At 42.9% G+C, this 21,692-nt stretch overlaps 1 protein-coding gene across 2 annotated transcripts in view; it reads right to left on the reverse strand.

Moving 5' to 3' along the window:
* The window catches only part of GLG1 (golgi glycoprotein 1), an 81,903-nt gene extending 60,492 nt beyond the window's left edge, over positions 1-21,411 (reverse strand). For both annotated transcript variants that reach the window (XM_075160956.1, XM_075160957.1), the window contains exon 1: positions 21,063-21,411. In XM_075160956.1, coding sequence (XP_075017057.1) covers positions 21,063-21,383 — 321 coding nt within the window. In that variant the 5' untranslated portion in view covers positions 21,384-21,411. The remainder of the gene's footprint in view (positions 1-21,062) is intronic.
* Between the last annotated feature and the right edge of the window lie 281 nt (positions 21,412-21,692).

Below are 21,692 nucleotides of genomic sequence, written 5' to 3' on the forward strand. Positions count from 1 at the left end.
GATCCAACCTCACTTTTTGACCAGACCTTTACTAAATTAATCATCTCTACTTGTTAGATCAAAGCCGCTTTCTAAATATAAATTGTACAGCAGCATTTAATGAAAAACTACATTTAAAGTGATGACAAGCATTAATAAATATGCTAATTTCTTCATTTAGTTGGCATTTCTAACACTAGTATGAAGAAATAAGTTACTTCACGGAACACTGCAATTCCTCCAGGGAAATATCCAAAGTAGCCCATCTTGCCCATTTTCATGACAGCCTGTTTTGGTGAACCAGGCTGTAAATGCACTCAAAAGACTCCCTACGAGGGGCAACAAGCATCAACATCACAAAATTAAACACTGTCCTCTTAAAAGTGAAACAAAGGAGCCATTTGATAGCAGGTTGCGGTAGCTCTCTTCTTCCAGAGGGAACCCCTCTGCAGGCAGCAGCGAACGCAAGGTAGAGAGTGCTGGAGCTTTAACAGACGCCGGGGATTTCCCAGCCTAACACATATTAGCACTTAGTATCCTGATCTCCAGCACCAAGCAGTTAATTTGCATGTTAATTAGAAACAGGTCACCAGAAAATTGCACCAGACAACCTTTCTGTATTGACTAGAAAGGACAACGAAGCATTTCCATAAAGTCTGTATCCCTTTTAAGCACATTTCCATCTGCCTGTGAGCCACCCAAAAGTTCACTGTAAATCAAGGTGCTCCTTTTGTTGACCGAGAGCATCCATTTCAATACATGCATATCTCAGATCACTAAAACTGGTTTAAGATCAGACACCTTTTGAGACTTGCAAAACAAATAAGCAAGTCTGAGCAACACTACAGAAAATAACGGCAACTGAGTCTAACCAGAAAGTCTCCTTTTACCACAGTACAAAATTAAACAGAATTAAGTCTGAAAGGAAAGCATATGTAAACTACACCAGAGAGAAAGCTTAGCGACTGGTTAAATTTGTGCAGCGCTCAACTCTGCATGTTTATCCTGTTCCACTCACTGGTCACATTCACTGGCAATGGCAGGATTAAGAAGAGAGGAGGTGGTGAGGAAAGAAGGTGTTACGGACATTTTAACTACCTGGAAACATACTCTGAAGCATCCCTTCTCTTTGAGCCTTCTTTTATACACTAATAGTATTATGCTTAAATCAAATGTCCCTTCAGTTTAGTTTTAGGGGTCTTATGTTGCCAAGTCTAATAAAATTGAATTATTGCTGCTGTTTCTCATATATGAGACTCAGGGGCACCTCAACTTTTGAGAATTCATTGCATTTTCTCCAGAACCTCCAAGACCGATCACTTGAAGTTATAAGACAATAATCGCATGGTTTGAAAACAGAGAGCAATGCTATTACAAGGCTATACCTCAGTTTAACACTACATTGTATTTTCAATTTTCTGTTGTTATTGCAAGTCATAGGCAATGGACTTGATTTAAGACTTCCAGCTGTTAAGCTTCATGTACATCTTTCATGCTTTAACAGGCGCTTTTAAGTGAGAGAGACTTGTTTAAGAAGTCTTGACCAGCTCCTTGACCGCGTTTACCATTTTCCTTGTGGGACTTGCTAGATCTTGCCTGCCACTCTGGAGACCAAACAAGCTGAAGCGTGGCAGCTCAAACTGGGCTTAAGGATCCACCCTGCTCCACCCTTTACGCATCCCCTATCAATCTCCAGCTCTTTGTTCACGCTGGCACCCTGAACGCCATCGCAAACGCAACTGTTTGAGGAGCTGCACTGCTCAAGTTAATGGTTGATCAAAGGTTTGGGTCTACCCTGCCATCTCCAGCTCAATTCAGTTCACAGCTCACTCCTGCAAACAACTCCACTGGCGTAACTCAGCACGCAGCAACAAGCCGTGGCACAGGAGGCTCCTCGTAAACCAGCAACAGCAAAGAAAGCATTTCATGTAAACCCATTCTAGTTGAATGAACTAAAGTTCCAAAGATGTGGTCCAGGATATCCTTGCAGGAGAATGTAAAGCTTCTGTGAGATCAAGAAAAGGATTTTATATCAGCTCAGCTGGTTGCAAGGTTCTCTTTGATTTTTAAGCAACAGCTTTTGAACTATTTGCAGACAGCCTGCAAAGGAGTCTGCGTACCGCAATACATCCAGACATCCGATTTTAACACAGAATTAAGCAGATTTCTGAACACAACCATCAATATACCAAGCCGTGGACCACCAGCTCTGTTGTTACAGTACTTACCTCAATGAATACAATTGCCAGAAGCTGACCCATTAAAAAAACCTGTGTTTGTTTCAAGTACCTAAGAGGTTGAGGAAACCTTAAAAATTCAATTACGTTATTAGCCAGGGAACTACAGAAAATTAAGCAGAAAAGGATGAAACCCCGATACTGTGTTAACTCACCACTTTTGCTCCTAGGAAGTCTGAATGGGTATGGCCTTTTCTACGTGTTTCTTAGGATGACATTAACCAGACACATGATCTTTTACCAGCACAGCTGTGCCATTGGAAATCCAAGCAGACACCAAACTACACAGGGAGAAAATCCTTCAGCCAGTACACGGGATCTGCACTAGGAATTCACTGCAGTAAAACTACAGAACATGTTTGCCTATTCTCAAAAGATTTGCCAGTATATTTGAAGTCTTTGATATGCTCCACAGCTGTACAGCAGTTTCTTCTCCTTTAGCACAGCCAGGAGAACCTGGGTGAAAAGGGTATTAACAAAAAAAATAATCAGTAAGCCCAGCGGTTAGAAACCCTGTCCATACTTGATCCCCACCTTCTTCCCAGAGACTAACTACAAGATTGCAGGAAAGAATCACTGTGATTACAGTCATTTACTGAAGCTGTTCAGTAAAGGCTCTGTAAAGGCCAGGAGCCAGATCAGCTATGCCTTGTATGAGCACGGAAAGCTCCGAAGAGTGATAATTGTCAAATAATAGTTTGTTAGACTTCTGCGTATAAAAAAAAAAAAAGCCTTCTTCCACTGACCCACTGTTAAGGTTAGATCTTGTCCTTTTATACCCACCACTGGAGAAAAGTTTCACTCCAGTTGATATGCCTTGCCCACCCCTGTCTTTTTATATCACTGCCTAAGGTCATTTTTAGTACGGGAATCTGAGCCATCATCTGAAGCCACTCCTCAGAGCACACAGCACTGACTTGCTAGTTAATTTTATCTCTAGTCACGCTTGAACAATCTCTTGATAACATAACAGGGATTTTTTCCTTTTTTAAACAAGAGCTGTATCAACAATGAAACAAAGCAGACAAGAGTTAGGCACAAAAGCAACAACATTAAATGGAAGATAAGAGAACACGGAAAGCAAACTCTACAACTACACTAAAGCAGAAGATTCCAACTTTCCCACTCATTGCTGAAGGAATATGGAGAACAAAGTTTGTTGGCTATTTTTCAATCTTGTGATCTTTCTGAAAACTTCAGGGGAACAGTATGCTAACACGACATTACACAATTGCTGCTTTCAGATAGCACAGGACGGAGGACATCAAATTTATGAAGAGGGTGTGTTCGGTTTCCTGTAAGAGGGGGAAGAGCTGGATTCTACCTCAGAAAGTCTCATGATTTCCATGTTATCTCTTAACCCTGTTTGCTAACTGCCTGCTCCAGGGACTTCCCTCTTACAAAGCTCAAGACCCAGCTGGGCTCTAGTTTCACTGGCTGTGAGCAACAACATCCCTCTCAAGGCTTCTACCAAGTTAACAAATTTTTGGGGTCTAATAAAAAAGCTTTTAAGCAGACTCCTCATACCTCAGGAAGCAGCTCCTCGAACTGCCTGCCAGCTTCAATTCTGAAAAGCTCCCAAGCAAAGGATCTGTTCAGTCGGCCCATTAACCACTAAATCATTTCAGTGGGAGCCAGTGAGGGTTTATAATCTTCAGCAAGACCTACAACTTGGGGTTTGTGGGTGTTTTTAAGTTAGCACCACCTGATGTTCATTTATACAGAGAATGCTCTACTTGGGATTCCCTTAATGAGACCACTAGGCTCCTAACTTTCCTTTTACAAGCCACATGCTTCTTCTTATACCCCTTTGCCACTGAAATACAGGAAAAGGGCAAGCCTTCAAGTGGTGCAGCATTAATGCATCTCACAGGCTGCCTAAAGCCTTCGTGTGCTTGCTATGCAGGTCAAAGCAGGCTGCACAGATATTTTTCCATTGATACAATCAGTGCTGCTACCAAGAGACCAGAAGCTGCAATGGGTTGACTATACACAAGAATAAAAGCCATCTGTCTGACAGACTTGGCGTTTCTCACTGAATACTGCAAAGAATCCATGAGACAAAACTCAAGGAGATGGTGTTGCAGGCTGTTTGCTGAAGGGTTACCTTTCCTGATCTCGGTTATGCATTCATTATCCATCTGCACACACACACAGTGATGTATTAACTATGAACACGCAATACAGCTTTGCTAATGAGCTCAATGAGAAAAGACCAAACATATTCCAACTTCCTTAATAGGAACCAATTTAAAGACAGTACTTTATCCCTTAAGGGTCAGGCTGCCTGCCTGACATTTTTATTTAACATTTATATTGAGTCCACTGAAATTCATACACAATATTCTGGAGAAAACCAAGTTTCTGAGATAACATAAGAGGTGGTCCTTACATAGGTCACTTTGAGAACATACATATGCCAGCAAATATTTATGAGAACTCTTTCCTCTTTTAGACAACCACGTACATCTGCCTTGTCTGGTCTGCGCTAGCATATTGGACGGGTTACAATCCTAAAGCAAAAAACATACCACATTAAAAGTAACCCAACTAATCATCCTACACATTTCAATACACTTATAGAAAAAATTACTCCAAAAATCCATGTTCTGTCCTACTATCTGCTCTCTCAAGCCCATTTATTCATCTGCACTTCCCATCAAAAATTCACAATTAATACTTTTGGAACTGCTTAAGTCTTCAGTTTTAATTTACAGACAGCCTCCAAATATATAAAGCCTGGTGAACCAGAACTCTGCAAACCAAGTGTCTCCAGTTGTTTTGATTATATGCAGAAGATTTAAAATATATATATATATACACCTCTCTCTCTATATATATAGAGCAGGGTTTTTTAAAAAACAATCTGCAAGCAGTTTGAGGTCTCCTGGGTATTGAACAAGAACTTAACAGAGTAATTAGGATTCATTAAAACATGCTTCCATTAGCCTCCCTAGATATCTAATCTGAATTCATTTACACAGCCATGTCCACAGGTGCAAAATTTTAACCCCCTTAGGCCCAGTTTCCCGTAATATGGACATCTTTTCCCATCGAGGCTTCACCAAGTCTTTGCCCTATTTCTATTACATGGAACCAAAATATTTTCTCCTCCTGACTTTAGTATCAAGTTCCTCCAAAGGGTCTTGACTTGCAACTTCAGCCACAAAGGCTTTACCTGGATGAGCTGACACTGTCCAAATGTCTCCAAGGATGAGCGTATCTGGAGCAGGAACCACCGAAACACATGAAGCTACTCCTAAGTGCCGCCACTCACAGCCAAACACGCTGAAACCAGCTCCTGTTTTCCCTGTACAAGAACTGCTCCGTCTTTTGTTCAGCCGCCCTGGCCACAGGAGCAGCAGCCTTCAGCAGCGAAGCAGACAACTGTTAGAAACTTATTACTCCCGGATGTAATTTGCCTCTGTGAGTCAAATCACTGCTCACTTCATCAATTGCCTAGACCTCCAACTCCAACCCATCACCGTGATTTATGTTAATAATACGCAGTGCATAAAATGCAGTGCATATTCATAATACCATGCCTCAGTTTTACCTCCCTATGTATGGATGCTCATGCTAACATTCTCTTTTAGAGCATATTTCTCTACCCCATCAGCTCCGAGACTCTTAACCAGAGCACTGAGCACCTGAAGCAGCTTTACCCAGCCAGCAAGCCATCACACTTCAGCCTCTCCTGGAAACACTCTTCCTAGGAGTATCACAAAGCATGACAGAATAAAGCGAGACATGGCTTTTCAGAGAATGCTCTCCCTTGAAGTACTCTACTGAGGTTTTAATGTATGGCAAAGACAGCATAAAAACTGGAACAAGAGCTAGATATCAAGGGTTAGCTGAGGCATGCAAGCCTCCACGGAATGTTGACCTTACAAAAAAGGCATCTGTAAAAGCACAAAAAGCCTCCAGGAAAGGTTCATTAGAACCTTTTAATAATCTTCCCCTGACACACGATAAACAAAATGCTTGGTTCAGAGAGGAAAAGCATAAATGTACGTATAATTAGCCCACACCTATCACTGTCATTACCGAATGCCACGGTGTGCAGTGTTAAAGAGGACAAACTAAATTTTCTACCAGTTGCTATCCACTCCTCCCCCAAACCAGCCAAATACATCCCAAGACGACCCCTTCTTCAAAAACGAGCATTAAAACAGAGGAAAGCTCTGTAACTAAACAGCTTGGAAACAAATGAGGCAAATCAACTGCGGTAAGACCTTAGGGTGCAAGAGTTGCATCTAGTACTTGAAAGCTATACTGAACACGCACCGTTTTATCCAGAGAATTCATTCCCAGGAGAAGAGCTGACCACCTCGTCCAGAAACTGTTATGTCAGAACATTTCTGAATGAGTGACCAGACAGGCCAGCTTATTCCATAAACAGAAGAAAGAGACTGTTAATAAAGAAATCCAAGCTAAAGTTGTTTCCTCTCATGGGAAAAGGGAAATCCCAAATCCTCACGCAGCGATTCAGCTGTATCTGTTGACATACCTCTAGCATATATTCCCCGCCTGCTGTAGACCTCCCTGCTCGGTCGGATGGGCTAACATGCCCCTTCACGCCATTCCAGAGACAGAGCCACTGCCTCTCTTATCTGCTATAGCATTGCCCCAAATTTACAGCATAAACTATTTGAAACACCCACTAAAATCACCATTTGGGACATGGGTACCTCAACACTAAGTAAGTAGTCAAACAGTCTAAACGAAGTCAACTGGGGAGTCTTTTTTTAAAAAAAAAACAAAACAAAACCAACAACAGATTACTCACAATTTCTTAAACATTTCAGAGAGAAAATTTCAGCTTAGGTTCACTAGGACATTTGTAAAAATTCAAACACCTTACAAAAAATTAGGCCCCAATGACATAGGTAACAAGTAGTCAACTACAACACATCCATGGAAGAGATGCACATCATTTTAGTTCTGCGCTCAATTTAGTTAAGCTTGGACAAGCCTGACACGTGCCAAGGTTTAAAGCTATTAAGCTTAATTTTACATTTAGATCCCACACCCAAGTAACCAAGCTCTGAACACAAAGCAAGCCTGAGGGGCTAGAAGTACAGTCCCTCTGCTCCCTTCATCCTAAACTGTTTCGTATTATGTTGTGTCATGTTATTCAGATGCAAGTGTGACCTACAGGCCTCCCTCTCCACTCCACTGGCAGCTCTCCAGGGAGCAAGGGTTATTTTCATAACTTTTATCTGTTATTTTCCTCAGCGAGCACTTTCTTTTCAACAGCGAGCGGCGAGTTTCGTTGATGAAACTACCCAACTGTGTCCACAGCCTTACAGCCAAGGGGAAGAGGGAACACTGCAATACTCCCAAAGTCACGAGCGGTGTTCATCACACATGTACCTCAGGCTCTTACACTGTCAAGCAGATCCACAGCCTGTTGCAGATTACATGTGACTTCATAAACACGTGCGAGAAACTTCGCAAGACACATCGTCTAGAGAATTTCAGGACAAGCCACCTATGTCCCTTCCCTCCTCCACAGCTGCTCCCAGGGTCTCTGTCACATTAAAAGCAGGAATTCCAATTTTCGCAATGGCAATCAAATGGCAATCAAATCCCGAGCATTTACCAGGCACGTGAATATCAAGTAAGTTCTTTAGGGCAGTAATATCCTACTCCAGATCACACTTCTCTTTCAGAGAGCCTCAGGCATTTTGGTACAGAAATAGCGTATTGCTGTTCTTGTAGTCCTAGAATTCCTTCTGGACTAAAATAAGTTGCAGATTTGCTCCAGAAGAAGGATGAAGTGACATTTCAATCCCACACAATGTTTTTAAGACTCGGAGATGCTACAGACAAAAGAAACTTCTCCATATTTTTCACAAAGCACTTTCTATGGATTAGAGCTGGCAATAGGCAGTAAGAAAAGATGTGAAACACCAAGTAACTCAGATTTACGCCCAGTGCGCTGTTATCTTTTGATACAGCAAGTCTTGCCAGTAAACATTAATGTGTTTATATTTTTTTTTGGTAAGGAAGAACAAACATAGCTATCTCTCATTCAGGTGAGAGATTAATTTTAAAGAAACATGGAATTTGCTCACCATTAAGAGATGCTACTCATTCCCAAGATTATACAGGCAAAGCTCAATCATTATGGAACATGTAATGCTGAAAGGCAAAAAAAAAAAATCACCACCTCACCTCTGTTCACGGCACCGAGACAGACTTGCTGTTTTGCCCACGCGTTCAGCCTGTATACTATTCTACTGTTGCCAAGTACTGTAGCTGAGGAAACCAAAGCAGAGCTATTTTAACCAGCAGCTCCCAAAGTGATGCAGGATCATAACACAGGTTCTCATCCAGGTCCAGCCCAAGACGTCATCAACCTCGGATACCTGTCAGATTTACAGTACCTTTTTCAGCTTGGACAGCCCAGACCCGGAAAAGAACAACTGTGAGCAACCAGTGAGACAAAAAACAGACAAAGTTGCAAATTAAGAGCGTTATCCATGGGGGCCATTCTACAGGAATGGCAATTGATGTGGAAGAAGTTGTTCTCCCCCTTGCACCAGGGCTCTAGCAGTCCTCAGAACATGATGCGAGATGTGCTTTACTAAAGTGGCTGCTAACAACTACCGCTACCTGGAACACCAGGATAGAACGGATTTCTATCCTTTCCAAGTCACTGTTATTCTGGAAGTTTCACCTGATCACATACCTCTTCCAGGGGAAGGCAGCATCTTTCTTCTGTTATCACATCCAACCAAAAACATCGGAACTTCAAGATAAATACTTCCATAGTCAAAATCCCAGCAATATGCCATGCGATCCAAGCAGAGATTCTAACAGAAATCTCTTATTTGCTTCTCTATGAAATCAGTCATTCTTTCCAGCTACTGTATTCACTGTCATCAGGCCAATTCTGTGATTTTATCAGTATCATGGAATATTACAGGCTATTTCTAGGAAAATAAGTTCCTTCCACATACGAGCAAGCTAGAATAATAGTTCCCGTATGTTGCCCTGGAAAGACTTAATTAAGATGATTTGGCTAGCACAGCTTTGGTTTGACATTTGAATAATAAGGGATATGAAAAACTCCATGTTAAAAAAAAAAACACACACAAGAAGAGTGTCCACTTTGACTATTAATGATGGCTACATGCCCAGATGCTGAACACAAGCCTACTTAGTCTAGTATCTAGTATGAGAAGCCAGAGTCCCAGCCGGGAAGCAGTGGCAAAGAGCACTGCCTGCCTGAGACTGGATCCTCTCAGCTTCTGCACATCAGCTTCTCGAAGCAGCGAGGAGAATAACCCTGACGTCGTCATCCTCCCCTTCGCTTCCAGGTGGCTTCATGACTGGGAAGGCAGCTGGGCTGTTCAATTCTCCATCTACCCCAATCTCTTCTTATAAAGATGCTGATCTACTGACAACCCACGTGGCTCACCTGTCCATATGGTTTCAGATTCACCAGTGTACACAGAAGGAATCTCACTACCAAAGTCCTGGACTGATGTCTAAATTGCGTAGTAAAACATATCCAAAACAGTGCTACCAAGGGATAGGACCCAAACTGATGAACTTCTTATAGAGGGCAAAACAAAACAATAAGCTCTGTAAATATGGAAGCAAACAGCACTGTTCTCACACTGCCCAAATTTTACTCAGGTGCAATGTTTTGACAGCTCTGAGGCATTATTTTAGATACCTTTCAAAGATGATCCCTTGATTCAGTTTATTTTATGGCTTTTAATGCTACAAAAAGCATGCAAATACAAACAACTTACAGAAAACCATGCCAAACCCCCAAAGGGTTGTTCAGAAGTACTTTCAGCAATGTGGTTCCCAAGGTAGTGAATTGTAGTATCAGCCAGCCCCCACGAGTTTATTTTAAACGGTTCCTGAGAACAAAAGTTCAGTTGGGAAAGACTCTTCTGGCCCAATTTAAGATCAGAACAATCAAGGTATATGAAATAATACTCTGCCTTAAATTTGAGGCAATAAAGTTTTTAAGATATACCGAGGTTTTCAAACATTCTAATATTTAACAGGTTATAAGCTACTCTGCTACCTTGCTCTTAACATCTTCCTTTTTTACCATTCTGCTTAAATGGCTCAATATTAGGTTCACAGAGGGGCTCTTTTTTTTCTCTTTCCGAGCCAAAACATTAATCTCCAAAACAGAATCCCAACTCCAAATTAGTGGTCCCACTAGGTAACGCAGAAGTCATTACAGTCAGAGATCGAACTCCATCTCCCAACAGACCAACGATCACTTTAAGACGGCAACAACATGCTGCCACGTTATCTGAAGTTATTCATGATGTACAACTCTAAGCCATAGGAAGGTTTTTGCCTATTTCCATCGGCCCTAAGCCACTTCAGACAACACACTGGATAATACATCTGTGGTGAGCCAACAACCAGCAGGTAAAGTGACTGGAGTGCTGATTCTCACCTTCTCTTTTAACTACACAACAGAGAAGTCCAGGTTCGATACTCCCAACTGTATCTCAACACCACAAGCCTACCTGAGCTCTCCAGCATTCTCAGAAAGTTTTCAGAAAATGCTTTTTGCAAGTATTCTAAGTTTAAGACACTGTGAACCCTAGTGAGTAAAATAGACATTGGAAGACAACATTTATTAAACAATCTTTGAGGGCATCGCAAAGTCAGGATGGATTTCACTGGAATGTCTCAAGGGAGGAAAGTATTTGGGGAAATTACTTTGGGAAGAGCTGACATACAAAGAGAAGAATTTAAATTCCATCAGCAATTTCCCGAGCAGAACAAGTTTAGACTATGGTTTTATACAACAGGAGGCTGGAAGAGTTCACAAATGCCTGGAGGAGGGGAGGGAAACAAAAAACCCTGTAGTTTGTGGCTTGTTGTGTGTTTTTCCCCTTTGTGTAGGCCCTACCAGTGAGCTGCTCCTAGAAAGGAAGCCAATGTAGCCTCAGAGCACGTGAAAGGGGTTTGATGTGGACAAGCTCAAGCCACGCTGCCGATTACCTGAGCTAGAACAAACACTGCATCATTCCAGGGAAGTCTGCCCTAGACACTGCTGCTACGTCTGCATCAGAGATGAGAGTATTATCAGTGATGGTTCACCACATGTTCGGTGCCTGCTAAAGCACAGGTAAAGGGTCACGAAGCAAAAATATGAAACACAGCAAGGCTTATATTGTGTTCTGCAAAGTGCAGAATCACATCCCTCCTACAACTACTATTTTGCACATATACTTCTAGTTAAGGCTATTAACAATAACATTAGAATGAGCATACACCTTCAGAGCTGTGATTCAGCTGAGGGAAAAGTATGTTCCCTAGTACCACGCCTTCCCAGACGATGCCGTTACCTGCTACCATTGGGAATCCTAGAGACAGGACAAGCATTTGTCACGGGAGTCCCATTCCAGCACTCAGTTTAATAAAAAGGCAGGGAAGACTTACACCATAAACTAATGTTTCAGCTTTTTCTTTTTCGGCTTTGAAATACAATGTTGCTTCATACAACTAATCAGAAACAAAGTAAGTGAAGATGGCTGCTGATCGCTGCCTGGAAGCCTTCAGTTAAAAAAGTAAGCGATATTACTACATTCACAAGACCTTTGAGTTCTGCTGCAGATAGTGACTCAAACAGCTCCGTGTTTTCCAGCAACGACCGCTGTTAAGTATTTCCTAACCTGTACTTCCCTGCAGTAAGCAGCGACCTGGTATGTCTGCTTTTCAGGCAGGGATTCAGCAGGAGTTGCAGAAACTTCACCTTGCTGTTTTCAGCAGAAAAAATGGACTGTTAAGGTTGCCGTAAGAAATCTCCCATCCCAACCACACTTTACAGCACACTGAGTTTCTCCAGTTCCAGGCTGACTAAAAAGATTTTCCTGTACGTTGTTCTACACTACTCATTAAGAACACAGTTCCGATTGCCAACTATAACATGCAGACTTTTCCACACTTCTTTAATGATGCCACCTGCAACGTATGTATGTTATTGGAAAGCAGACTCAACCTTTGGTCTGAAGACTGGCAGCAAGAAAGACTGCATCAGCATACTTGTTGCTTACGCAAAGTCAACTCTGCAGACTTGCAGTGAGATAGGATAGATATTATCATGAATTTGAATAGCTGTGTTACGGTGAGAGAAGCAGCATCTCACCCCTTGAGTGTCTCAAATATTGAAGCGCCAAAAATACAGTGCTCATAGCATCAGTTCAAAAGTAACAATCAAAAAAAGCAGCAGGGTCAACACAACGTCATATGTGAACAGCAATATAAAGTGCTTGACAAATAAAACTCATGGTCAACAGTTCTCTCCACCTGCATTTACTCAGAACCTTGCATCAATGGAGACCAGATTTTGACTAGCCTGTCTGAATTCAACATTAATATCGATTTGTTTAAATCACCATGAACATGGTTAAAGAACTGCAGTCTCATGAACAATTCATGTTGTAAATTATGACAACCATGGTGTTGCAGTGATTTTACTTGAAGGTGGTTCGTTTTCCTGACTTTATGACATATGTAAATTAGGCCACACAGACACTGACATAAGCAAAAAATCAATTTGATAATGAAAGTGCTTACTGTAAGCTTCTTCCAGATCTTATTTCAACTCAGCTGAGAACAGTGTAACAAAAGTTGACTTAGCTCAAATCAAGCCTGGACTGTTACAGAAAGTCTACAAGCCAAGCAGGTTTGGTTTTGGTTTTGTTTTTAATTCTATCAACACTTTTTGTAGCACAATTACCTCAACACTTAAAAGAATGCATGCTCTGCTGAGTTTGTTTTGCAGTTCACTTGGTGGGAAGTATTTTACCCTGCACTAACAGGGCACTAGAAAAGAAAGTCTCAATTAGCAAACTACTGAGCATGATGATGGCTGGTGAGATTCTTGAATCTATTACGATTCAAGAGATCCAGACAGCAAACTTGCCACCAGGTTAAGCTAGACATTATTTTTTAAACAAAAGACAGCACTGAATGATTTCGCATAGCAGGGCTGGAATAGCTATTTGTTATTGACCTATCCTGTTACTTATATCAACATAACCAACTGCATTCTCTAGGAGAGACTCAAAACTCCTGAGAATCAAATAAGGAAACTACAAGAAGTTTTTCACAGAAGAGCACACAGTTCTACCACTAACTGCAAAAAAGTAAAATACTTCAGGCATGTAGAGAAACCATGAATACTTATTACATTAAATATTACCTTTTTGTCGCCTCAGCAGTTCTTATGCATTGTTTCAGGCAAAGATGCAAGTAATAACAAACGCAGCAAATAAACATTCCTGTCCTGCATGATTAATGCTCATTTGTCCCTAAGTTGTTACCTAGCAAAAGAGATAATTAGATGTGTACCATTAGTCTTAAGCCACAGCACTGACAATAATAAAGACATCAAAAGTACGGTTTGAGTTAAGGCAAAATTTTAGACATTACAACCAAGTAATGCACTCTAATGCAAACACATGAAATCTAAGCTCACAAAGCTATAAGAGCTACAAGATACACTTATCCAAAGAAAAAAAATAAAATAAACTCAGGCACTACACCCCCAAAAAGACAGCGTGGAGAAAACAGACACCTCTCTAACCACGAAAGGAAATTCCTCATATCAGAGCTGTGGACGTTCAGACACCAGCGTGCCAGGACACAGCTTTTATGAATGCCACCTCTGCTCAGGAGAGGAACAGTATGGGTTTTTATCTACTGTCTTGATGAAGAGAGGTTGCAATTATGGTACAAGCTGGTACCTGGGCAAGCGAGGATCTCTGCTCCTCACCTAACACACTGCTATGGATACTGATAAACTGAACATCCAGAAAATGAAAGTATCGCATGATGACAAAAGCTGATCAGCTAACAGAACTGAAATTTTTCAGTGCCATAGCAACCAACTTCACAGACCTTAAAACTAAATTAGTCAGAAGATCAAAAAAACTATTTTGAGGCAAGATTTCAAATAAAAAGGCAATTACCTAGACCTTTTATTCATCCAATTCTTTGGGGTTTATTATTAGGAAGAACAACTGCAAAGCTTTTTCAAAAGTAAGCGTACAGTTTCCAAAGGCCAACACAAGCACAGTTCACCGAGAAAGTGGTGCTCGCATGCAGGAAAGCTACACTAGACATTGTCTCTATACTAGAAAATAAAAACAGCACATAATTTGCCCAGAATAATCTTTCCTCAAATCATTCCGTTCCAACCATGACAACCCAAAGCAGCACCAGAGCTAGAGATCTCCTTTCCTCCAGCATGAGGGAGGAGAGGACGCAAGCGGGGAAAACACAATCCAGCTGTACCTGCCTGCTGTCACAACTGACCAAGCCTTTGCTTTTCAATCCATCCAGCTTTTTGGCTCAGTAAATCACCTCCCCGTAACCGGACCTCTGTATAACGCAGCTTTCTCAATTCATCCTGAGCCAAGCTCAGACTGCACAGCCTGCATCAAGCTTTACTTCTCCCCTTGTATTTCTGTTCCTTTTCTCCTCGGTATTCAGAGCTGCAGCAGGCCAGCAGCGCCAGCTCACTAGAGGAAGCAGACTTGTAAGATAATCCCTTTTATTAAGTCAAACATCCCAGGCCAAACTGATGCATAACCAGCTACCGCAAGTATCAGCCTGCCAAGAACAGCACAAAACTAAAAAAAAAAAAAAACCACTCCTCAAGAAACCCGCAAAAATAACTCTCTCGGATAAGCAGAAGTGCAGTGACTTAAGATTGCTAAGGATGTGGAGAACCAAGAACCTGTGCTTAATGCTCTATTCGCAAGACAGTAAGTCCAGGACCGAGCAGGAGAGAGACCCTCTCACCCTCTAGTCAGCTTACACATGGCTTTAGTAAGATGAAAAGGGTACTTTTAAATATTGCTACATCCTGAGATGAAGCCAAAGGCTGATGCCAAAGTAAGTAACCCAAACACAAATCAGACTTTTAAAGTGTATTTAGAATTTTACTTTAAGACTTGACTACAAAAGACAGGAGGAAATTGGGCTTACACTATCTGAACACACGAAAAAACAAGAACTTCAGAACAAAAATATGGCTAATCTCATCTAAGAAGCCAAGCCTCAGGAGAAGCAGCTTCAGAGAATGTTCCAGTCTTGTCTCCATCATTTTCTTTTGTTGTTGCTCATATATTTTTTTCAAAACTTAATCGTCTCAATCCCTTCCGCCTAAGTCCAACCATTCCCTTCCATTGACTTTTGACCCATCTTCGATTTCATGAATTTTAGAAGCAGGCGGGACCAGTCCTAACCATTCAAATTAATTTGCATCTGGCACAAGCCACTGTAAATTCTTTGTTAAATTCAGTTTGAGACAGAATAGTATCTGGACGTTTCTAATACAGATGCACAGGCTTGAACTCCTACAGAGTCTAGCATCCAGTTACAGCCCAATAATTAACTCAACCTCTTAAAATTGCAAGATATTTTTACTTTAAGTTAGCTCAACTTCAACTACGGGTAAGAATTCTCCTTTTTTTTTTTTCTTAGGGATGTAAGAGGTCTTAAACTCCCGTGCCCTGCACAGGTGGCTTTAAATCATCACCAGGTCAATATCCCTTAGAAAAAAGGGAGAGTGTAAGCAAAGCCCTTGGCAAGGCTTACACTCTGATCCTTGCCTTTAAAAAAAAAAAATCCCTTTGCGTGTTGATATCTGAACCAGATGATAATGCTGTAGGCACTGTAAGAGCATCACCGGAATACTAACTGCCTACTCCTTTGCAATAGTAATGATTAGAGAATCAGAACAGCCTCCATCCCACAACTACGTACTTACCACCCCGAGAAACAGGTAGTTCCCATTCAAAACAGCTCACCTGAAAGTCAAGGAGAATGCCTGGAGGTTTTGTGAGACAAAACCAAACTGTAAGCACTAAAGGAGATGGCCAACTCAGTAAACAGTGTCTTCACTATTTGCATTTCCTAAAAACTATCCCACCCCCCTGCTGTGTTTAATCCACAGCCTTCAATAACTTACAACTCTGGACAGTCATTTGCTGCCACAGCCCAGACGTCTCAAAAAAGGTACTTTAAATGCCAGCCTCCACTTGTGCATGGCAAAGCTGTGAGAGACGGAAACAACACAAGTACGTGGTCAAATATGAGATGATGTCACATGTTGAGTCAAAACAAAACCTTCGCCCTTCAACTCAACAAATTACAGAGATAAAAGGAGGGGGGGGAATTGAGCTACCGTGACAGATCACACTTATCCACCTCAATGCAACCAAAAAGCTTCAGGAAAGCCTTCACATTTCCAATCCCTTTACCAAGAAAGTAGAAAGACTAGAGAACAAGCACAGGGATTGAGCACACCCGACTTTTCCTACAACTACAGTATTACTGAAAGAGATGAAGACTCCAAGCACGCGTTACCGTCTGGTTTCTCTTCTCCATCTATAATTTTAAAACTTAGGTAATTTCACTGGCACTCTTTTATCAGATCACTTAAGGAGCTCAGGTACATACAGAATGAAGAATAAAACATTTATATGGAAGAAACACGTCAGTTCCCAACCTGTCAAATGTTACATGCTTCCTGGTCTGTAAGTCACATCAAATGAATTTTCTGGCCTTTTACACTGACTGTGCATCTGAAATTACAGGAAAAATACTACGCTTAAAATACACACCTTTAAGATTAACTTGTTTTGTTCTTAACCCAATCCTCAACATTAAGAGAGCCTTATTTTTTCCAGAAAGCAGAGCATTCAGACTCAATTATGCTGTCCCTGCCATAAAGGTGCTACCAAACAAACGGAACCATTCAGGATGAAGAAAGTAGCGGGAGGCCAAAACTTTGATCTCTAATCCCAACTTAACCACGACCCTTTGATCTTACAAAAATTGTTTAGCCTGTAATGCATTAGCGTTATGTAGATGGATATAATGCTTTAAATATTACATAATCTTTACGAGCGCAATGCAAGTAAAGCTCAACAATTATGACATCAAGTTAATTCACTGATTAATCATCTCTAAGGTATGTTTTAACAGTAAAATTATGCTCCACTAATAAGCCAGGTAAGAGAGCTACACTAGTTAAGATTTCATACCTGCTAAGGTTTCCTACCTCAAATTCAACAATTCAGTCATGCTTTAAATGCAAATCAGCATTAATCACGCAAAAAATTTTACCTAGCAAATATATGAATACTTCACGGATTTATTTATACTATAACCACCATGAAAATTAGCTTAATAGGCAGCCCATAAAAAAAGGGCTTAAAGGCTGCAGTCTATGTTGAGTGAAACACAAGCTCCGAAGTCTCTCAAGAAACAGGCTAGCAACCAGAGTAGTTTCAGAAAAAAGCACTTTAAAACACATTTTTGAAAAACAGAAGTATATGCCACCCCGTTCTACTCTTTTTATATCTTGACATAAAGTTATTTGGGTAACAATTAAAACGTTGATGACAAAATTTAAGTGACTCAAAACAGTAACATAGCCAGTGCACAAATAATTTTAACTGGAAGGAAATTCTTCTGGCAAATGCACCAAAACAGGCGTTTTATTCTATTTTCTGATTATAGTCAAAGATGTTTAAGCTGACTAGCTCCGACCACTACCTCCTCCAATTAAGCAGCATCCTTCCCATTCTTCTACTACGAAAGGAAACCAGAAAAGCATGATTGTCCCTTGATTTCCATCTTTCAAACAGTTGAACAACCTGAAATGCAGAAGAGTTCTGCACCTGCAGAAGCAGACTCTGCACTACGTCAATTAAACATTTCATTGACGTGGTAGAAAATCAGTGGTAAAGTATTTGGTATCAATCTGGTGATCTGATTTTTTTAAAAAAGAATTCTAAAAATACGCAGTGCTTAAATATCTGTGTTGATAATACTTTAAATCGACAGTCTACAAGTAACCTCTCAAAACCAGAACTTTAAAATTTATGATTTGGGGTTTTGGGTGGGGTTTTTTTTAAAGTGCTTGCTTTGTTTCAAACTATTCTTTACTGAATATTTGTATTAAACAGCTTCTCTCAACGTTCACCCTACAAGCTAAGTTCCTGTACCAGTCAACCACAGACTCAACACTCCTGTTTCTTTAGATTCAGGAGAACTACCCAGCAAACGCAAGGGAGGACTTAGTTTAAAGACATCCACGGTAACAAAACAGCACATACCAAAATAACGTGATCGCATTCACACTGGCTAACAAAACACATCTTTTCTTTTCTCTATACTTTATGGACTCAAAAGGAAGGTTTCAAGTAGTTGTCTCCCCTGGTTATTCAAATTTAAAAGTGTCCTAGCTTTACTGTATCACACTAAGAAGAAAAGTCAATGGATAATCTTAACAGTAATGCTCCCAGTTTCAAACTGAAAGTTTCTCCACTTTAGAGGAACGTTTCTTATAAGGAAAGTAAGATCATCTTAAACACCTATGAAAAAAAGGCTGCTTCTGCAGCCTAATTGCATCTAAAAATCTTACCTGCTACCTGTAGCAAAGCAGTGTCCAAATAGTACCCTCACTGTCACTATCACACACACAGCAACTCCCCCCAATCTTCTATTTACTATAGCCCGACTTTTTTAAAATGGGTTTGTATCACTTAGACTAGTTCCCCACCCATTTTAAAATGTAATTGTCACTTTTCTGGTATTGTCCAAACAAGCTGTCAGATGCTCCAGAGTCAAAATGAAAAGTTAATCAACAACAGTAACAGCTAGTATGTCAACTATTTCCTCTGCTGCCACCTCCAATGCAAAGGAAACGTCTGAGACAACATCTGACCCCGTTCACTATCACCCAATGTGTCACCCAATGTTTACAACTCATGACTTTTACTCGAAGTCTAAATATCAAGAGTTGAACAGTAGGGACACACAAAAGTCAGTTATTTTAATTCATTTCCCAGAGCAGCACTCTGGGAAGTCATTTTTACATCAGGATACAGCCCATCACATCTGCGTTACAGCGGGCGAACTGTTAAGTCTAAGACCAGCTGACAGTGCTCTTTACAGGCTGACAGACAAATAAGGACAAGGCTGCAGATGGGCACCTTCGGAGAGAAAACTCGATCCAAAACAACCCCAAGACGTCCTATCGATGCCTGGGATGTCACCCCAGGAAAAGATTCACCTTCAGCACTGGATATCAGACAACATTACAGCTAGACAAGGCCAACAGCCAACAAACTACTGACATCAAGGCAGGCTTTGAAAGGGGAAAAGGAAAACCACAGGCAACACATAACATTCAAAAGACAGTGGAGTTCTCATGAGATATGCAGAACCAACGTAAGGGCTTGTACTTGCTGAAAATAAAGCGTGATGCGAAGCATCCCTTCATCTTTTGCTTCTCCCCGCACACCCCTGCACCCTAGCCCTGACTCACCCCCCTCTGTGTTTAACTCAGTAAAATGACAAAACTATTCCAGCAGAAAGCTGCTAAACTAGACGATAAAAAGGCCCACCTCACTAAAACGGCAGAAAACCAATAAGCACTGGAACCACGAAAAGAGAAGGGAGGGGCCACACAACTGTAAAGAAAGGAACAACAAGAGCTTGCCTTTTTGGCATGCTGGTAGCTCGTGAGCCACCGCCTGCAAACGCAGCTTCTGCGATTGTCTCAGAGATGGTGCCTCCCTAACAGGGGGTCCAAAAGGTCCCAGACAGGTGGAAGAAACACCAAGGTACAAGTTAGTCATAAAGCAAATATCAGAGCATTTTATAATTTTGACAGATGTTGCATCAGGACTCATTTAAAAAGTCTGCTATGAGTGTCTTACTAAACTACCTGTCCAAAATTAAAACATGAAGTTAGATAAAAAAAAAATCGAAATTATTTTTGGATTTTAAGCCAGGAAGTAATCACTGACAGTTATTGGTTCAAGACTCCCCTTGATGAGAGTAACCATTAAGTCACTGCCATCTGCTGTCTCTGCAACAGCAGATGAGAAACGAGCACGGGTTTTTCCTAACTGCGTTTCCACTTCATAAAACACCATTAAAACTGACCCAGCCTGACATTCCTGGACCTCACAGCAGAGAAGCCAAGAACTAAACAGCCCTCAACACCAAAACAGCTCACCAAAGCCCCTTCCCCCAAAGGCTTCTTCAAAGTGAGCAAGAACCACCAAGGAATGAATGAAAAGATGGGGCTGACTCTGAGGTGGCAACTCAGTTTTTTTCTTGAGTTGGAAGAAAAAACGACAGCTGTTTGGGAACAACACAGATTGCCCAGCCGACCTCCCCGCGTAAACTAAGCCAGGTCTAAAAAAACTACCTAGTTTAATACAAGCACAAGCAAGCACTGGAAACCAACCGCCTCTGCGGCCGAGCTCTACGCGAAGGGGGGAATCTGAACCTGAAAAAAAAAAAAACCAACCTTCTCAGGTCACCGCTGCTACCAGCCGGGCACCTTTCCTCAGCACTACGCGGGCAGGACTCTCCCCAGACCTCCGAAAGCGAATAACCCCGTAAGGCACCGAAGCCAAAACAAAGCCATCCCGCCGAGCCCTCTCCCTCCCCGGAGGGCGCTGCCAGGGTGGTAGGGAGGTGCAAGTAAAGAGGGGTGCCGGCAGGAGAGGGGCTCCTTCCCCCGGGGCCCCCCCTGCCCTCACCGTCACCCCCGCAGGCGGCTCCCCGAGCCGGCCCGTCGCCCCCACACGAAGCTCCACAGCGGCGCGGGAAGCGCGGCCGGCGCCGGCCTGCACGCAAACCCCCGCTTTTTAAAACAAAAATCATGAGGTAAATAAGGAAGGGCGGGCCGGGCCGCGCTCGCTCCGCTGAGGAGCGGCGGCGGGGCTGAGGGGCGCGGGCGGCGGGAGGCGCGGAGCCCCGCTCTTTGTTCGCCGCCGCGGGTAGGCCCGGCCCGGCGCGGCGCCCGGCCCTCACCTCGCGGACGTCCTGCAGGCACTCGAGGACGGCGAGGTTGTTGGCCCAGCTGTGCTTGGAGCAGAGCCGCACCACGTCCTCCCGGCACACCGCCTCCTCCGACAGCTTCCACCCGCTGCCCGAGCCGCCGCCGCCGCGGGGACCCCGCGGGCCCGCTGCGCCCGGCCCCGCCACCTGCCCCGCTGCGGGCAGGCCGACACCAGCGACGGGGCCCGGGGGAGGAGGGCCGCCTGCCGCCGCCGGCGGCCGCGCCGCCAGCGCCAGGAGCAGGAGGAGCGCCGGGCCCGGGCAGCGGCTCCGGACACGTCCGCACGGCGCCATCTTGGATCCGCCACCTCCGGCGCGACCGCCCGCCCACCCAGCGGCACGCACGCCGTATGCAAATCAGCGCGCCGGCTGACGTCACGGCGCCGCGCCCCTCTCAATGGCCCACGCCCCTTTCGGGCGGGGGAGGGCGTGGCTTGCTCTGGTCCCGCCCCCAGCGCGCCCCATGGCTCCGCCCCGCCCGTCGTCGCCTCACGAGGGCGAGGCGCCATCACAGTCCCCGGCGCCATCATGGCCCCCGACCGCCATTACAGTCTTCAACGGCCCTCGCGGGCCCCCGGCCGCCTTCACAGCCCCACGGTGGCC

Source organism: Calonectris borealis, chromosome 12, assembly GCF_964195595.1.
Source record: "Calonectris borealis chromosome 12, bCalBor7.hap1.2, whole genome shotgun sequence".
In the NCBI taxonomy this organism is placed as follows: domain Eukaryota; kingdom Metazoa; phylum Chordata; class Aves; order Procellariiformes; family Procellariidae; genus Calonectris; species Calonectris borealis.